The sequence below is a fragment of the Lipotes vexillifer genome, unplaced genomic scaffold (genome assembly GCF_000442215.2).
Source record: "Lipotes vexillifer unplaced genomic scaffold, Lipotes_vexillifer_v1.1 scaffold1699, whole genome shotgun sequence".
Lineage (NCBI taxonomy): Eukaryota > Metazoa > Chordata > Mammalia > Artiodactyla > Lipotidae > Lipotes > Lipotes vexillifer.
The window spans coordinates 15218-35113 of record NW_006796961.1 but is presented as its reverse complement, the minus strand read 5'-3'; the positions used below and the strand labels follow the sequence as shown (position 1 = coordinate 35113).

Here is a 19896-nt window from a genome sequence, read left to right as displayed (position 1 = left end):
TAGGTCGCCAGAGGGCGTCTGTTTTTTGCTCAGACAGGACCGGGTTAAAGGAGCCACTGATTCGGGGGCTCTGGCTCACTCAGGCTGGGGGGAGGGAGGGGCACAGAGTGCAGAGCGAACCTGCGGCAGCAGAGGCTGGCAGGACGTTTCACCAGCGTGAGGCTCACCGTGCGTTCTGCCCTGGAGGTTGTCCCTGGATCCCGGGAACCTGGCAGTGGCAGGCTGCACAGGCTCCCCAGAATGGGGGTGCGGATAGTAACCTGTGCTCGCACACAGGCTTCTTGGTGGCAGCAGCAGCAGCCTTAGCGTCTCCTGCCCGTCTCTGGGGTCTGCTCTGTTAGCCATGGCTCGCGCCTGTCTCTGGAGCTCCTTTAAGCAGTGCTCTTAATCCCCTCTCCTTGCACACCAGGAAACAAAGAGGGAAGAGAAAGTCTCTTGCCACTTCTTTAGTTCCAGACTTTTCCCGACTTCCTCCCGGCTAGCTGTGTTGCACTAACCCCCTGCAGGCTGTGTACACGCCGCCAGCCCCGTCCTCTCTCTAAGCTCCGACCGAAGCCCGAGCCTCAGCTCCCAGCCCCGCTCACCCCAGCAGCTGAGCAGACAAGCCTCTCGGGCTGGTGAGTCCCCGTCGGCACCTACCCTCTGTGCAGGAATCTCTGTGCTTTGCCCTCTGCACCCCTGTTGCTGTGCTCTCCTCCATGGCTCTTAAGCTTTCCCCTTCCGCCACCCACAGTCTCTGCCCGCGAAGGGGCTTCCTAGTGTGTGGAAACCTTTCCTCCTTCACAGCTCCCTCCCACTGATGCAGATCCCATTCTTATCCTTTTGTCTCAGTTTATTCTTTTTTCTTTTGCCCTACCCAGGTACGTGGGAGTTTCTTGCCTTTTGGGAGGTCTGAGGTCTTCTGCCAGCTTTCAGTAGGTGTTCTGTAGGAGTTGTTCCACGTGTAGATGTATTTCTGGTGTATCTGTGGGGAGGAAGGTGATCTCCACATCTTCCGCCATCTTTCCCGGTGACCTGATACTGAGCCCATGACTCTTTTTGAATTATGGTCTTCTCAGGGTATATGCCCAGTAGTGGGATTGCTGGGTCATATGGTAGTTCTATTTGTAGTTCTCTAGGGAACCTCCATAATGATCTCCATAGTGGCTGTACCCAATTCACATTCACACCAACAGTGCAAGAGTGTTCCCTTTTCTCCAGACCCTCTCCAGCATTGTTTCTAGATTTTTTGATGATCGCCATTCTGACTGGTGTGAGATGATAGCTCCTTGTAGTTTTGATTTGCATTTCTCTAATGATTAATGATGTTGAGCATTCTTTTATGTGTTTGTTGGTAATCTTCTTTGGAGAAATGTCTGTTTAGGTGTTCGGCCCATTTTTGGATGGGGTTGGTAATTGTTGATATTGAGCTGCTTGTAAATTTTGGAGATAAATCCTTTGTCACTTGCTTCATTTCCAATTATTTTGTCCCATTCTGACGGTTGTCTTTTGGCCTTGTTTGTGGTTTTCTTTGCTGTTCAAAACCTTTTAAGTTTCATTAGGTCCCATTTGTTTATTTTCGTTTTTATTTCCATTTCTCTAGGAGGTGGGTCAAAAAGGATCTTGCTGTGATTATGTCATAGAGTGTTCTGCCTATGTTTTCCTCTAAGAGTTTGAAGTGTCTGGCATTACATTTAGGTCTTTATTCCATTTTGAGTTCATTTTTATGTATGGTGTTATGGAGTGTTCTAATTTCCTACTTTTACATGTAGTTGTCCAGTTTTCCCAGCACCACTTATAGAAGAGGCTGTCTTTTCTCCACTGTATATTCTTGCCTCCTTTATCAAAGATAAGGTGACCATATGTGCGTGGGTTTATCACTGGGCTTTCTGTCCTTTTCCATTGATCTATATTTCTGTTTTTGTGCCAGTACCATACTGTCTTCATTACTGTAGCTTTGTAGTATAGTCTGAACTCAGGGAGACTGATTCCTCCAGCTCCATTTTTCCCTCTCAGATTTCTTTGGCTATTCGGGGTCTTCTGTGTTTCCATACAAATTGTGAGATTTTTTTTGTACTTTTGTGAAAATTGCCAGTGGTAGTTTGATAGGGATTGCATTAAATCTGTAGATTGCTTTGAGTAGTAGGTTCATTTTCACAATGTTGATTCTTCCAATCCAAGAACATGGTATATCTCTCCATCTCTTTGTATCATCTTTAATTTCTTTCATCAGTGTCTTATAATTTTCTGCATACAGGTCTTTTGTCTCCTTAGGTAGGTTTATTCCTAGATATTTTATTCTTTTTCTTGCAGTGGTAAACGGGAGTGTGAATTTCCCTTGCAGGTTTTTCATCATTAATGTATAGGAATGCCAGAGATTTCTGTGCATTAATTTTGTGTCCTGCTACTTTACCACATTCACTGATCAGTTCTAGTAGTTTTCTCATAGCATCTTTAGGATTCTCTATGTATACTATCATGTCATCTGAAATCAGTGACAGCTTTACTTCTTCTTTTCCAATTAGGATTCCTTTTATTTCTTTTTTTTTTTTTACATCTTTATTGGAGTATAATTGCTTTACAATGGTGTGTTAGTTTCTGCTTTATAACAAAGTGAATCCATTATACATATACATATGTTCCCATATCTCTTCCCTCTTGCATCTCCCTCCGTACCACCCTCCCTATCACACACCTCTAGGTGTTCACAAACCACCGAGCTGATCTCCCTGTGCTATGCTGCTTCTTCCCACTAGCTATCTATTTTACATTTGGTAGTGTATATATGTCCATGCCACTCTCTGTTTGTCACAGCTTACCCTTCCCCCTTCCAGTATCCTCAAGTCCATTCTGTAGTAGTTCTGTGTCTTTATTCCCATCTTACCCCTAGGTTCTTCATGACATTCTTTTTCTTAGATTCCATATATATGTTTTACCATACGGTATTTGTCTTTCTCTTTCTGACTTACTTCACTCTGTATGACAGACTCTAGGTCCATCCACCTCACTACAAATAACTCAATTTCGTTTCACTTTATGGCTGAGTAATATTCCATTGTATATATGTGCCACATGTTCTTTATCCATTCATCCAATGATGGACAGATTGCTTCCATCTCCTGGCTATTCTAAATAGAGTTGCAGTGAACATTTTGGTACATGACTCTTTGTTTGTCTGTCTGTTTTTGAATCTCAAAATCATTTTTGTTGAATTACATAAGCCAGACCAAAAATGAGTACATACTACAGGACCTCATTTCTAGAAGATTCTAGAAAGTGCAAGCAAATATATAATAACAGAAAGCAGCTTTCCTCTTTTATCTCAGAGCAGGCCAAGGGGCAACTTTCTTCCGTCTTTTTGCATCCAGGTCTATCCGACACCAACTGCCTCCAACATATCGCTCAAGTTCAACCCCAACAAGATAAAAAGTTGTGTGTACTTGAGGTACCTTGGTCGGGAAATTGATACCACGTCTGCCCTGGCCACTAATACCTGTCCCCTGAGTCTGTCTCCAATAAAGCTTGGTGCTGGCATCACCAAGGCAACCAGTGACATGAAGGGCCTGAGGATTATAGTGGACCTACCCATTTAGAACAGACAGGCCCAGATTGAGGTGGTACCTTCTACTTCTACCCTGGCCATCAAAGCCCTCAAGGAAGCACCTAGAGATGGAAAGAATCAAAAAACATTAAGCACATAGGAAACATCACTGTTGAAGAGATTGTCAACTTTGACAGATGTGGCATGGATGTTTAGCTAGAAAACTCTCTGGAACCATTCAAGAAATCCTGGGGACTGCCCAGTGTATGTCTGCAGTGTTGATGGTCACCACCATCATGACGTCATAGATGACATCAACTGGTGCAGTTGAATGTCCAGCTAGTTAGGAACTACTAAGGAAAATATTTCAATAAAGGACCACTTGGAAAGCAGTAAAAAATTCTCCCCAAACCACAAAATAACCCCCAACCTCCCCAAAAATAAGAGCAAACAAACAAAAAACACATTAGTGGTTGTCTAAGGACAGAGTTGGAGAGTAGATTACAGACATGCCTAGGAAACTATTGGGCATTATGGAATTTATTATTTTTCTAATTACTTTAGGTGCAAGGTTAGGTTGTTTACTTGAGATATTTCTTGTTTCTTAAGGTAGGACTGTATTGCTATAAACTTCCCTCTTAGAACTGCTTTTGCTGCATCCCATAGGATTTGGGTCATCGTATTTTCACTGTCATTGGTTTCTAGGTATTTTTTGATTTCCTCTTTGATTTCTTCAGTGATCTCTTGGTTATTAAGTAGTGTATTGTTTAGCCTCCATGTGTTTGTATTTTTTACAGATTTTTTTTCTGTAATTGATATCTAGTCTCATAGCGTTGTGGTCAGTAAAGATACTTGATACAGTTTCAATTTTCTTGAATTTACCAAGGCTTGATTTGTGACCCAAGATATGATCTATCCTGTAGGAGTTTCCATGAGCACTTGAGAAGAAAGTGTATTCTGTTAAGTCCATCTTGTTTAATGTATCATTTAAAGCTTGTGTTTCCTTATTTATTTTTATTTTGGATGATCTGTCCACTGGTGAAAGTGGGGTGTTAAATTCCCCTACTATGATTGTGTTACTGTTGATTTCCCCTTTTATGGCTGTTAGTATTTGCCTTATGTATTGAGGTGCTCCTATGTTGGGTGCATAAATATTTACAATTGTTATATCTTCTTCTTGGATCGATTCCTTGATCCTTAGGTAGTGTCCTTCTTTGTCCCTTCTAATAGTCCTTATTTTAAAGTCTATTTTGTCTGATATGAGAATTGCTACTCCAGCTTTCTTTTGATTTCCATTTGCATGGAATATCTTTTTCCATCCCCTCATTTTCAGTCTGTATGTGCCCTTAAGTCTGAAGTAGGTGTCTTGTAGACAGCGTATATACAAGTCTTGTTTTTGTATCCATTCAGGCAGTCTTTGTCTTTTGGTTGGAGCATTTAATCCATTTACATTTAAGGTAATGATCAATATGTATGTTGCTATTCCCATTTTCTTAATTGTTTTGGGTTTGTTATTTTAGGTCTTTTCCTTCTGTTATGTGTCCTGCCTAAAGAAATTCCTTTAGCATTTGTTGTAAAGCTGGTTTGGTGGTGCTGAATTCTCTCAGCATTTGCTTGTCTGTGAAGGTTTTAATTTCTCCATTAAATCTGGATGAGATCCTTCCTGGGTAGAATAATCTTGGTTGTAGGTATTTCTCCTTCATCACTTTAAATATGTCCTGACACTTCCTTCTGGCTTGCAGAGTTTCTGCTGAAAGATCAGCTGTTAACCTTATGGGGATTCCCTTGTGTGTTATTTGGGGTTTTTTCCCTTGCTGCTTTTAATATTTTTTCTTTGTATTTAATTTTTGATAGTATGATTAATATGTGTCTTGTCATGTTTCTCTCCTTGAATTTATCCTGTATGGGACTCTCTGTGCATTAAACTCTGTGCATCAACCCCACTCCTCTCCCTGGACTTGACTATTTCCTTTCCCATATTAGGGAAGTTTTCAACTATAATCTCTTCAAATATTTTCTCAGTCCCTTTCTTTTTCTCTTCTTCTTCTGGAACCCCTATAATTCGAATGTTGGTGCGTTTAATGTTGTCCCAGATGTCTCTGAGACTGTCCTCAGTTCTTTTCATTCTTTCTTCTTAACTACTGCAGAGCAGAATAATTTCCACTATTTTATCTTCCAGGTCACTTATCCGTTCTTTTGCCTCAGTTATTCTGCTATTGATCCCTTCTAGAGAATTTTTAGTTTCATTTATTGTGTTGTTCATCATTGTTTGGTTGCTCTTTAGTTCTTCTAGGTCCTTGTTAAACGTTTCTTGTGTTTATTCTATTTCCAAGATTTTGGATCATCTTTACTATCATTATTCTGAATTCTTTCTCAGGTAGACTGCCTATTTCCTCTTCATTTGTTCGGTCTGGTGGGTTTTTACCTTGCTCTTTCATCTGCTATGTATTTCTCTGCTCATTTTGCTTAACTTGCTGTGTTTGGGGTCTCCTTTTCACAAGCTGCAGGCTCGTAGTTCCCGTTGTTTCTGGTGTGTGTCCCCAGTGGCTAAAGTTGGTTCAGTGGGTTCTGTAGGATTCCTAGTGGAGAGGACTAGTGCCTGCATTCTGGTGGATGAGGTCGGATCTTGTCTTTCTTCTGGCCATGTGCACATTTGGTGGTATGTTTTGGGGTGTCTGTGGCCTTATGGTTTTAGGCAGCCTCTCTGCTAATAGATGGGGTTGTGTTCCTCTCTTGCTACTTCTTTGGCATAGGATGTTCAGCACTGTAGCTTGCTGGTCGTTGAGTGAAGCTGGGTCTTGGCGTTGAGATGGAGATCTCTGGGAGGTTTTCGCCGTTTGATGTTACGTGGAGCTGGGAGGACTGTTGTGGACCAGTGTCCTGAAGTTGTCTCTCCCACCTCAGAGGCACAGCCCTGACTCCTGGCTGGAGCACCTAGAGCCTTTCATCCACACAGCTCAGAATAAAAGGGAGAAAAAATAAGAAAGGAAGGAAGGAGATAAGATAAATGTATTAAAATAAAAAATTATTAAGAAAAATATTTTTGAAAGTAAAAAAAACCCGGATGAACAGAATCCTAGGACAAGTAAAAGCAAAGCTATACAGACAAAATCACACCAAGAAGAATACACATGCACACTCAAAAAAGAGAAAAAGGGGAAAAATATATATATCTTTGCTCCCCAAGTCCACCTCCTCAATTTGGGATGATTCGTTGTCTATTCAGGTATTCCACAGATGCAGGGTACATCAAATTGATTGTGGAGATTTAATCCACTGCTCCTGAGGCTGCTGGGAGAAATTTCCCTTTCTCTTCTTTGTTCACACAGCTCCTGGGGTTCAGCTTTAGATTTGGACCCGCCTCTGTGTGTAGGTCGCCTGAAGGCATCTGTTCTTCACTCAGACAGGACGGGGTTAAAGGAGCAGCTAGTTTGGGGGCTCTGGCTCACTTAGGCCGGGGGAAGGCAGGGGCACAGAATCGGGGCTAGCCTGCACTGGCAGAGGCCTGTGTGACATTGCAACAGCCTGAAGCATGCCGTGCATTCTACTGGGGAAGTTGTCTCTGGATCACAGGACCCTGGCAGTGGCGGGCTGCACAGGCTTCCAGGAGACGAGCTGTGGCGAGTGACCTGTGCTTGCACACAGGCTTCTTGGTGGCTGCAGCAGCGGCCTTAGCGTCCCATGCCCGTCTCTGGGGTCCACGCTGATAGCCGCGGCTCACGCCCATCTCTGGAGCTCCTTTAAGTGGCACGCTTAATACCCTCTTTTAGCGCGCCAAGAAACAAAGAGGGAATAAAAAGACTCTTCCCTCTGCGGCAGCTCCAGAGATTTTCCCAGACTCCCTCCCGGCTATATGTGGCGCACTAGTCCCTTCAGGCTGTGTTCTCACATCCAACCCCACTCCTCTCCCTGGGATCCACCTGAAGCCCGAGCCTCAGTTCCCAGCCCCCGCCAGCCCTGGTGGGTGAGCAGACAAGCCTCTTGGGTTGGTGAGTGCTAGTCGCCACTGTTCCTCTGTGTGGGAATCTCTCCACTTTTCCCTCCACACCCCTGTTGCTGTGCTCTCCTCCGTGGCTCTGAAGCTTTCCCTCCTCCGCCACCCGCAGTCTCTGCCCGCGAAGGGGCTTCCTAGTGCATGGAAACTTTTCCTCCTTCATGGCTCCCTCCCACTGGTTCAGGTTCTGTCTCTATTCTTTTGTCTGTTCTTTCTTTTGTCCTGCCCACGTACGTGGGGAGTTTCTTGCCTTTTGGGAGGTCTTCTGCCAGCGTTCAGTATGGGTTCTATAGGAGCAGTTCCACGTGCAGCTGTATTTCTGATGTAGTTGTGGGGAGGAAGGTGATCTCTGCGTCTTACTCTTCCACCATCTTGAAGCTCCACCCTTTCTTTTTCTCTTCTTCTTCTGGGACCCCTATCATTTGACTGTTGGTACCTTTAATGTTGTCCCAGAGGTCTCGGAGACTGTCCTCAATTCTTTTCATTCTTTTTTCTGTATTCTTCTTTGCAGCAGTTATTTCCACCATTTTATCTTCCAGGTCATTTATCCTTTCTTCTGCCTCATTTATTCTATTGATTCTTTCTAGGGAATTTTTAATTTCATTTATTGTGTTGTTCATTGTTGTTTGTTTGCTCTTTAGTCCTTGTAGGTTCTTGTTAAACATTTCTTGTATTTTATGCATTCTATTTCCAAGATTTTTGGATCATCTTTTCTATCATTACTCTGAATTCTTTTTCAGTTAGGCTGCCTATTTTCTCGTCATTTGTTTGGTATGCTGGGATTTTTTTTTTTTCTTGGCGGTATGCGGGCCTCTCACTGTTGTGGCCTCTCCCGTTGTGGAGCAAAGGCTCTGGACATGCAGGCTAAGTGGCCATGGCTCATGGGCCCAGCCACTCTGCGGCATGTGGGATCTTCCTGGACTGGGGCACGAACCCGTGTCCCCTGCATTTGCAGGTGGACTCTCAACCACTGCACCACCAGGGAAACCCTGGTCTCGTGGGTTTTTACCTTGCTCCTTCATCTGCTGCATATTTCTGTCTTCTCATTTTGTTTAACTTACTGTGTTTGGTGTCTCTTTTTCATAGGCTACAGGTTCGTAGTTCCCATTGTTTTTGGTTTCTGCCCCCAGTGGGTAAGGTTGGTTAAGGGGCTTGTGTAGGTTTTCTGGTAGAGAGGACTGGTGCCTGTGTTCTGGTGGGTGGGGCTGGATCTTGTCTTTCTGGCAGGCAGGGCCATGTCCAGTTGTGTGTTTTGGGGTGTCTGTGAACTTAGTATGATTTTAGGCAGTCTCTCTGCTACTGGGTTGGGTTGTGTTCCTGTCTTGCTAGTTGTTTGGCATGGGGTGTCCAGCACTGGAGCTTGCTGGCCGTTGAGTGGAGCTGGGTCTTAGGGTTGAGACAGATCTCTAGGAGAGCCCTCGCCAATTGATATTACATGGGGCCAGGAGGGCTCTGGTGGTCCGGTGTACTGAACTCAGCTCTCCCACCTCAGAGGCTCAGGCTTGACAGCAGGCTGGAGCACCAAGACCCTGTCAGCCACACAGCCAGGTATGTGAGGAGTTTGTTGCCCTCTGGGAAGTCTGAGGCCTTCTGCCAGCGTTTAGTAGGTGTTCTGTAGTTGTTCCACATGTAGATGTATTTGTGGTGTGTTTGTGTGGAGGAACGTGATCTCCACATCTTATTCCTCCGCCATCTCTACAAGGTATCTATCTTATATTTTAAAAGATCTTAGTTTCATTGATTGTTTTTCTACTCTCTTTTTAGTCTTTTATATTTATTTCCACTGTGATCTTTGTTATTTCCTTCATTTTACTAACTTTGCCATATGCTTTGTTTTCTTTTTCTAGTTCCTTGATATATAAAGTTAGGTTTTTTGAGATCTTCTTTGTTTCTTGATTTATCACTATCACCATGAACTTCCCTCTTGGAAATGCTTTTGCTGCAACCTGCAAGTTTCAGTATGTTTCACAATAGTCCCCATTTATCTGCAGGTTTGCTTTTTTTTGTTTCTTTTTTAAGTTTTTAAAATTTATTTATTTTTGGCTGTGTTGGGTCCTCATTTCTGTGTGTGGGCTTTCTCTAGTTGCGGCAAGTGGGGTCCACTCTTCATGGTGGTGCACAGGGCTCTCACTGTCGCAGCCTCTTGTTGCAGAGCAAAAGCTCCACACACGCAGGCTCAGTAGTTGTGGCTCACAGGCCCAGTTGCTCCGCGGCATGTGGGATATTCCCAGACCAGGGCTCAAACCCATTTCCCCTGCATTGGCAGGCAGATTCTCAAGCACTGCGCCACCAGGCAAGCCCTGCAGTTTTGCTTTTTACACTTTCAGTTACCTGCAGTCAACTGTGGTCTGAAAATATTAAATGGAAAATTACAGAAATAGACATTTTTAAAATACTTGAAACGTTTTTTAAAATAAAGTTTTGAATTGTGCATTGTCCTGAGGAGTGTGATAAAACTTTGTGCCATCCTTCTCCATCTTGCCTGGGATATGAATCATCCCTTTGTCTGTTGTATACACACTGTGTGTGCATGTGTATGTATAGGAAAAAACATAATATTTGTGGGGTTAATTACTATTCATGGTTTCAGGCATCCACTCAGTGTCTTGGAATGTGTCCCTCACAGATAATGGGGTTCTACTATATTTCCATTTCATTTGTCTCAAGGTACTCTTCAAAATTTCTCTTTTGATTTCTTTAACCTATTGGTTGTTCAATATCATTTTTAATCTCCACATGTGAATTTTCCAGTTATCTTCTCATAATGGATTTCTAGTTGTATTGCACTGTGGTCAGGAAAGATGCTTAACATGACTGCAATCTTCTTAAATTTATTAAGACTTTTTGTGGCCTAATATATGCTCTCTCCTGGAAAATGTTACATGTGCCCTTGAGAAGATTGTGTATTCTGTTGCTTTTGGATGGAATGACTGGCCTAATGTGTCACTGAAGTCCAGTGTTTCTTTATTGATTTTCTGTCTGAATGATGTATCCACTAATGAAATTGGGGTATTGAAGTCCCTTTCTGTTATTGTATGGCTTTCTACTTCTCCCTTTAGATCTGTTAAATTTTGTTTTACATATTCAGATGTTCCTTTTTTGAGTGCATAAATGTTTACAAATGTTATATTCTCTTTTTGGATTTACTCCTTTATCATTATATAATGACCTTTTTTGTCCCTTATAAGTCTTTATCTGAAATCTATTTTGACTGTTACAAGTATAGCTGCCCCAGCTTTCTTCTGGTTTCCATTTGCATGGAATTTTTTTCCCCATCCTTTCAGTCTGTGTGTGCACTTGTACCTCAGGTGAGGTTTTTGTAGGCAGTATATAGGTGAGTCTTTTTTTTTAATCCATTCAGCCACTCTGGGTTTTTTTTTTTTTTTTTTTTTTTTGCCGTATGTGGGCCTCTCACTGTTGTGGCCTCTCCCATTGTGGAGCACAGGCTCCGGACGAGCAGGCTCAACGGCCATGGCTCACGGGCCCAGCCGCTCCACGGCACGTGGGATCCTCCCAGACCGGGGCACGAACCCGCATCCCCTGCATCGGCAGGCGGACTCTCAACCACTGCGCCACCAGGGAAGCCCCACTCTGGGTTTTGATGGGAGAATTTATTATTTGTTTTACATTTAAAGTAATTATTGATAGGTATGTCCTTATTGCTCTCTTGTTCACTGTTTTCTGGCTATTTTGTAATTCCTATTTTCCTGTCTTCTTTGCTTGCTTAGATTCCTTTACCTTTTTCTTTTGTGTATCTACCACAGGTATAGCACAGAGATATTGCAGGTTCAGTCCACTGCAATAAAGCAGTTATCACAATGAAGCAATTATCACATGAATTTTGGTTTCCTAGTGTATATAAATCTATGTTCACACTATATTATGGTCTATTAAGTGTATAACAGCATTATGTATAAAAAGTGTATATACCTTACTTTTAAAATACTTTAGAGCTAAAAAATACCAACCATCATCTGAGCCTTCAGTGAGTCGTTGTAGTAACATCAAAGATCAAAGATCATTGATCACAGATCACCATAACAAATAGTATAATAATTTAATAATTTGAAAGGAGAAAGGGGAATCAAGATGACAGTGTAGGAGGATGTGGAACTCCCCTACCCCTTCAACACATCAAAAATACTTCTACAGTTCTCACAGAAAATTAACTGGAACCTGGCAGAAGAACTTTTTTTTTTTCTTTTTTGGCCCACACCGCACAGCTTACAGGATCTTAGTTACCCAACCAGGAATTGAACACACGCCCCTACAGTGGAAGTGCAGAGTCTTAACCACTGGACTACCAGGGAGGTCCCCAGAAGAACTTCTGTACAACCAAAGCCGCAAGAAAGATCCCCACGTAACTGGGTAGGACAGAAAAAAAGACATTAGGTTGGGATCTGTGCCCTTGGGAGGGATCTGAAAGGAAGAGAAGGTCCACACGGGCAGCCCCTCACCTTGGGGAGCAAGCAGGTGGAGCCACAATCTGTGCATCCCACTCCTGGCGTCCTGTGGAGAGGAGACTAGCCCTCTTGGCTGCTCGGAGAACCACTGGGACAGTCAGAAGGGCTGGAGAAGCCAAGATGCTACTCGCAAGGAGTATGCACATGCTGGCTTGTCAACAATCAGCGCAGAGAGAGCCTGGCACTGGCAGCTGCTGCCTCGCCACTCCCCAGTCTGAATTGGGCAAACACCCTGGCCCTCTACACTCCACGCCACAGCCTGGTGGGAGATCTGGGCCAACTGGGCCCTGGGAAAAGACTCGGTCTGTACACAAAGACAGACCAAGGGTCTTGGGTGTGATCTTGGTGGGGCAGCTGGAAGCAACCATTGTCCTTGCACACACAGGGCAGCACCCCAGGAATCCCAGGCAGACAGGCTCTGGGAGAGGACTCAGTCTAGCTATGCAGAGACAGCCCGGAGAACCCAGGTGTGATCCAGGCAGGGCAGCAACAGACGTTGTCATGCGTATAGGAACATACAGCAACTCAACTCTCGTTGCCCATAACTGGCAATTCCCTATGCATAGAGCAAATGAGGACACCCACATCAAAGTGGGTAGAAGCTGAGGCACTATCTTACCATAACCAACCCCCCCACACATGGCAACCAACCCCCCAACACACGGCACCCCACCTTCAGGAAGGCACTCAAAACTCCAAGCTTCTCCTTGAGCAAAGGGTTTAGATCCCACACTTGGCACCCCAGCTTTTAAGAGTCACACATGAAGACAAGCCCCCCAAACATCTAGCTTTTCAGGGGTGGGGGGCACAACCACACAGCATGTGGGATCCTAGTTCCCTGATCAGGGATGGAACCCACGGCCCCTGCAGTGGAAGGGCAGAATCTTAAAACCACTGGACCACCAGGGAAGTCCCAAAACATCTAGCTTTGAAAACCAGTGGGGCTTGTGTCCATGAGACCAACAAGGCTATAGTGAACTGAGAACAGCTCTTAAAGGGTCCTCTTTTCTAATGTTCCACCTGTTTATATCATTTTCAGACATACCTTATTTTATTGTGATTCACTTTATTGCACTTTACAGATAATGCATTTTTTGCAAGTTGAAGGTTGGTTGTAACGCTGTGTGAAGCAAATCTATTGGCACCTTTTTTTCAATAGCATTTGCTCATTTTGTGTGTCTGTCACATTTTGGTAATTCTCACAGTATTTCAAATTTTTGTTACATTTGTTATGGTGGTCTGTGATCTGTAATCTTTGATGGTTAGCATTTTTTAGCAATAAAGTATTTTTAAATTAAGGTATGTACATTGTATTTTTATACATAATGCTAGTGCACACTTAATAGAGTACAGAATAGTATAAATATAATTTTTACATGCACTGCCAAACCAAAAAATTCATGTGATTTGCTTTGTTGTGGTAGTCTGGAACTGAACCCTCACTGTCTCCAAGGTATGCCTGTACCTCCTAATGAATTTCTTTTACTATTTCTTGTAATGCCAGGTGTATTGATGTTAGAGTCCCTCAATTTTTCTCAGAAAGTATTTCTCCATCACTGTTTTTCCTGAGATGCAGCAGTCCTAGAGATTTTTTTTTATTACAAAGGCTTATCTGCTTTTTAATATTTTTTATTGAAGTATAGTTGATTTACAGTGTGTGTTCATTTCAGGTATACAGCAAAGTTATTCAGTTATTATATATATATTCAGTTATTTTATATATATATATAATTATTTTCCAGATTCTTTTCACATATAGGTTATTACAAAATATTCTCCCTCACTTTTGAAGAATAATTTTGCTTGACACAGAGTTTTAGGATGGTGTTTTTTACCTTCTGCACTTTAAATATTTCATTCCACTCTCTTCTTGCTTGCATAGTTGGGGTTTTTTGTTGTTGTTTTGTTTGGTTTTGGTGTGTTAATGTTTACAGCAGCTTTATTCATAATCACCAAAACCTGGAAACAACTCAAATGTCATTTGGTGAATGAATAAATTATAGTACATCTGTACAATGCAATCCTACTCAGCAATAAAAAGTAATGAACTATTAATATATGCAACAACATGGATAAATCTTATATATATATTTATTGCTAAGTGAAAGAACCCAGATTCCAAAGGATAAATACAGTTTGATTCCAGTTATATGATATTTCTTGCTTGCATAGTTTTTGAAAAGAGGTCTGATTTAATTCTTATCCTTGTTTAAGTAAAACTAAGGTTTGTTTTTTCCCTCTGGCTTCTTTCAGAATGTTCCCTTTGTCTTTGATTTTTCTCCAGTTGAAAATGATGTGCTTGGCAGTGCAGTTTTTGGTGTTCTTTTTTTGTTTTTCATGTTTTGTGTTTTTCTTAGCTTCCTGGATCTGCAGTTTGCTGTCTATCACTAATGTTAGGAAAATCTCAGTGATGATTGCTTCACTTATTTTTTTTGTTCCTTTCTGCTTTTCTATCAGATATTCTCATTGTCTGTATTTTACACCTGCTGTCATTGTCCCAAAGTTCTTAGATGTTGTATTCTTTTTTGTCTTTGCATTAAGCCCTGGTGAAACAGTCTCTTTTGAGGATAGGCCTTGTTAAGAATAGTTATTTCAAAATAGCTTCTTTCTGTCTTTTCAATTTTGGAAACAGTGGTTTGCTCTGTGTCTTCAGTTCTTTGCTTTTCTTCTTGTGAGGTTAGGAAGGATGGTTTCTAAGTTCTTTATACAAAGAACAAGAAAAGAGAAGTCTCTGACTCCAGTTTTTTGACTGCTGACAGCTTTGAAGCCTCATCCCTCCTTCCTCCTCTTGTGACCCACATGTATCCATGATGCTAGGAAAGCCTTAGTTTCCTTCCTGTGGCAGTGACAAGAGATTCAATTCATGCCTGCTCCTGCCCTTGTATGTGAACTCTCTCTTCAGTCCACCCACAACCTCAACAAAAAAATAAGTCCATGTACTTTTCCTTGCACTCTCAAGCCATTTCATGCCTTTTTGAGAGGCCTGCCTTACTCCCCAGAGACCTCAATTATGGAAGTAATAAACCCTTTGTACACTATTGGCAGGGTGTGGTGTCATCAACTTACATATTCCTGTACTCGGGGCTGGGCTGTTATGCTTCTGTGCACCATATGGGAGTTCAGAAGTGAGAGATGTTGGGAGGATTGCCTCTGGAGTGGCTGACCAGGAAACTTACACCTGAAATTAGAGAATGGAGGTTTTACATTGTTTGGAGGAAAGCGCTGTGAATTCTTTATGTATTATATAATCATGGGCAGATTCACCATCAGACCTTTGTGGAATGTTGTGAATTCCTTTGCAATATGCAGCTCTTAACATGTTCCTCAAGGTTATTTAGCAAGGGCTTTGACCAAAAAGAAATGTTTTAGTACTTTATCATTTCATTATGTGTGCCTGTGTGTGCTAAAAACTAGTGAGAAGCAGCCCTGAGGCTTATTGTGTATAGGGTTTTGTGGAGGTCTAAGTAGCTGTGTCTTTTTAGCATGTCATATCATGCAAAGTTGTCTGAGCCTTAACTTCTGAATAACTTCCTAGCTCCATGAATGGGACAGAGAGAGCATGGAGGAACTGAGTCTGCAATAAATTTTACACAAGCTAAAAGTACTACTTATTTTCAAGAATACTTTAATCTAGCCAGTTGCACCTGGCTATTTCTTATCACCTGGAGTAATTCTCAGGCCAGTATGGCAAACTGATCCTTGTCACAAGTTGGATTTCCACAGGCCTCCTGGACTCTCATGTTTGGTGATGAGAAAAGAAGAAAAAGTTTCCAGTTCTTCACTGTGTTTTATTCATTAAAAGCTCCTGCAGATTTGACCTCATACATTATGGAGTGTACTGAGTTAAATGGTGTGTAATAACAAAGGAGATGAGCTTTTCTCACAAAAGATTGATGTGTTTAAAATGATTCATTTGTGTAGCATTTCTCTCATTTCTCCAAGGTGCTCTAGACCCTGACATCAGAGAGCAATAACATTTAAAGTAATCACAGTGAAAATGAATAAATTATTTGCATGTGTTCATTATGCTGTTAAATTCATGAAGAAGTAAGTAAGGACATACAGTCAGTTTCTGATGACCAAGACATAAAATAAATGTTTGAAGGTGACAGAATCATATGTAATCTTCCTGTAAATTGAGTATAAATTCCCAGTTCTGTCAGACTCACACATCTTACTGGAAACATTTGGGATGTTTTAGGACTCAGTGACCTTCAAGGATGTGGCTGTGAACTTCACCCAGGAGGAGTGGGCTTCACTGAATCCTTTGCAGAAGAAACTTTATAGAGATGTGATGCAAGAAATCTTGAGGAACCTGGCCTCAATAGGTAAGCATGACAACATTCCTTCACTTCTTCAGTTAGAGAACAAGTATTTCTTGCCCATCAACACTGTTCCAAGATGTGGAATATGGAAAAGTAATACAGTAGTCCCCCCTTATCTGCAGGGGATACATCCCAAGACCACCAGTGGATGCCTGAAACTGCAGATAGTACTGAATCCTATACATACATACCTATGATAATAAGTTTAATTTAGAAATTTGGTGCACGGTAAGATATTGATAACAATAACTAAGAATAGAACATGTAAAATAGACACGAACTTAACATGCGTGTTAAGTGTCCATAACTTGCAGTTTGAGATGAGACAGCAAAACTAAGATCAATTTCTTTTTCCTTCCTTACAATTTCATGATAGAAGATTCATTTTTCCTGTAGCTCTTAGCAACATCAGTGTATGATTTTTTTCTTTCCTTAAATCAAGAACTTTCATCTTTTCACTGAAAGGAAGCACTTTATAACTTTTCTTTGGCATATCCTAATTACCAACGTCACTATTCTTGCGCTTTGGGGCCATCGTTAATTAAAATAAGGACTACTTGAACACAAGCACTGCAGTACCACCACAGTGATCTGAAAACTGAGATGGGTACTAAGTTACTGATGGGCAGGTAGCATATACAGCATGGATACACTGAACAAAGGCATGATTCACATCCTGGATGGGACAGACTTGGACATTGCAAGATTTCATCATATTACTTGGAAGGGTGCACAGTGTAAATTAATATTTTCAGACTGCAACTGACCACAGGTAACTGACACCACAGAAAGCAAAACTGTGGGTAAGGGGGGACTGCTGTACATTGGTAAATAAACTATGCATGGTCACAGCTCATTGTGGACCTAAAATCTAATATTTTTCTATAATTTCTAATAATTTGCATTATTTTTCTGGGTCTGCATTTTAGGGAAAAAAAATGGGACAATCATAACATTGAAGATTGGTACAAAACCCAAGGGAGAAAACTAAGGTGAGTCACACACACAGTAGATAGCAGTGTGCCACATGAGAATCCTGGTATGTCATAAACTTTTTAAAATAAGCAAATAAAACAACCCCAGCTTCAAAGTTATCCATAAATTTTTTTCACCAAAAACATTTATTTAAACGTGACATAGATGTCCAGTGTTTTTGGAAACAATATTAAGAAACCCAATATATTAATATTACTGTTTTCATAATAGGTATGTCAAGTCCTCTTACAGAGCTTTCAGTATAAATCACTCTCAAAAAATTCAGAAAGGGCAAAAAACCTTCACTTTTGCTATAAAATATAAAAATGTAATTCTAATACCCTACTAATAAATGTGAAATTATTAAAAGAAATCATCAATAATTTCTCATTTTTTACAGAAGTCATATGGTAGAAAAACTCTGTGAAAGCAAAGAAGGTAATCAAGATGGAGAAATTGTCAGCCAGATTCCAAATCTTAATCTGAACCAGGAAACACTTTCTGGAGTAAAACCATGTGAATGTAACGTGTGTGGGAAAGTCTTCATGCGTCATTCATTCCTTAATAGGCACATCAGATCTCACAGTGGACACAAACCATATGAGTATCATGAATATGAGGAGAAGCCATATAAATGCAAGGGATGTGGGAAAGCCTTCAGTTACCGCAAATCTGTTCACAGACATGAAAGGACTCACGAGAGAAATCCTATGAATGTAAGGAATGTGGGAAAGCCTTCACATGGTTCACAACCTTTCAAAGACACATGATAACACACACTGGAGAAGGACCCTATAAATGGAAGGAATGTGGGAAAGCCTTTAGTTGTTCCACTTCATTTCGAGCACATGAAAGAAATCACACTGGAGAAAAACCCTATGAATGTAAGCAGTGTGGTAAAGCCCTCAGTTGTCCCAGTTCCTTTTGAAGACATGAAAGGATTCACACTGCAGAGAAACAATACGAACGTAAACTATGTGAGAAAACCTTCAGTTCTCCTCTAGGTTTGCAAATACATGAAAGAATTCACACTGGAGAGAAACCCTATGAATGTAAGGAATGTGGTAAAGCTTTCATTTCTCTTTCAAGCATTCGTACTCACATGATAACACATACTGGAGATGGACCTTATAAATGTAAGGAATGTGGGAAAGGCTTCATTTGTCCCAGTTCGTTTCAATCACATGAAAGGACTCACACTGGAGAAAAGTCATATGAATGTATACAGTGTGGTAAAACTTTCAGTTGGCCCACTTCATTTCAAATACACGAAAGAACTCACACTGGAGAGAAACCCTATGAATGTACAGAATGTGGGAAAACCTTCATTTATTGCACAACCTTTCAAGGACACGTGAGAAAGCACACTGGAGAGAAACCCTATAAATGTAAAGAATGTGGGAAAGCCTTCATTTCTCCCTCAAGTGTTCAAACACACATGGTAACACACACTGGAGATGGACCTTGTAAGTGTAAGGAATGTGGGAAAGCATTCAGTCTTCCCAGTTCATTTCGAATAGTTCAAAGAACTCACCCAGGAGAGAAACCCTATGAATGTAAACAACGTGGCAGAGCCTTCAGTTGTTATGCATCCTTTTGAACACATAAAAAAACTCACACTGGAGAGAAACCTTATGAATGTACAGAATGTGGGAAAGCCCTCATTTATTGCACTACCTTTCAAGGGCACATGAGAATACACACTGGCGAGAAACCCTACAAATGTAGAGAAGGTAGGAAAGCCTTCAGTCGACCCAGTTCCTTTTGAAGGCATGAAAGATCTCATACTAAATGGAAACTTCTTGAATGTAAGCAATGTGGGGAAAACATCAGTTGGCCTTCATTCTTAAATGTGAAAACTCCCACTGGAAAGAAACCCTATATGTGTAAGAAATCTGAGAAAGCCTGACACAAATTAATCCATGTATAATGTTCCAGAAAAAAATAACATGAAAGAATAATTTTTAGAGTTATATCGTCTTTATCAGTGCCTCATTCTTAAAGGGGATCTCTCGACTGGATACTTACTACTTACGTTCAAAAATGAACACTGAAGTGAGATAATTCTGTAAGTACTCTGTAAGCAGTACTACATAATGATTAACAGGTATTGTTTTGCCCTTAAATCAATTAACATTTTTCTCTTTTCATTGTGGAGCCTGTTTGATTCATGGTTGAATTGACATGTATTCCTAATATGCAGGTTGGTTTAATTTTTATGTTTTGATCATTTTGTATGGGGCTATTGATAAATGACATTTTGGTATTTGTTGGGATTTTCCTACTGGCCTCCTGTAGTGCCAGGTATTGGATATTCCTTACCCATTATATAGTCCATCCTTCTTATGAGAAAATCTACTCTTGTTTTGGCCAGAAGAGCCTTATTTCATTTTCCTTGCTAGTAAAAGATGGCATAGATTTGTAAATATCACAGTGTATATAGTCTCATGTGAATTATTTCTGTTTTGCCCTTTGCTCTTTGTCATTCCTTCTGGCTAGGATTTGAATAATAAAGAGTTTGCATTAACACATTACTGACCAGGGGATTTTTGCAGAAACTAACACCTGTGGCCGGCAATTTGTTATGTAAATGAATATTGAAACACCCACATTTGAGTA

General features: G+C 41.2%; 1 protein-coding gene and 1 pseudogene across 1 annotated transcript; both read left to right on the top strand.

Moving 5' to 3' along the window:
- Nucleotides 1-240: 240 nt before the first annotated feature.
- On the top strand, nucleotides 241-3867 carry LOC103088790 (60S ribosomal protein L12 pseudogene; annotated as a pseudogene).
- Nucleotides 3868-12478: 8611 nt separating this feature from the next.
- Nucleotides 12479-18631, top strand: LOC103088523 (zinc finger protein 709-like; the record flags this gene model as incomplete). The annotated part of the gene is given in 6 exon segments (XM_082931459.1): nucleotides 12479-12568; nucleotides 16179-16309; nucleotides 17232-17294; nucleotides 17678-17975; nucleotides 17978-18194; nucleotides 18282-18631. Coding segments are annotated over 6 exon segments (1149 nt in total), but the record flags the coding sequence as incomplete, so codon positions are not given.
- Between the last annotated feature and the right edge of the window lie 1265 nt (nucleotides 18632-19896).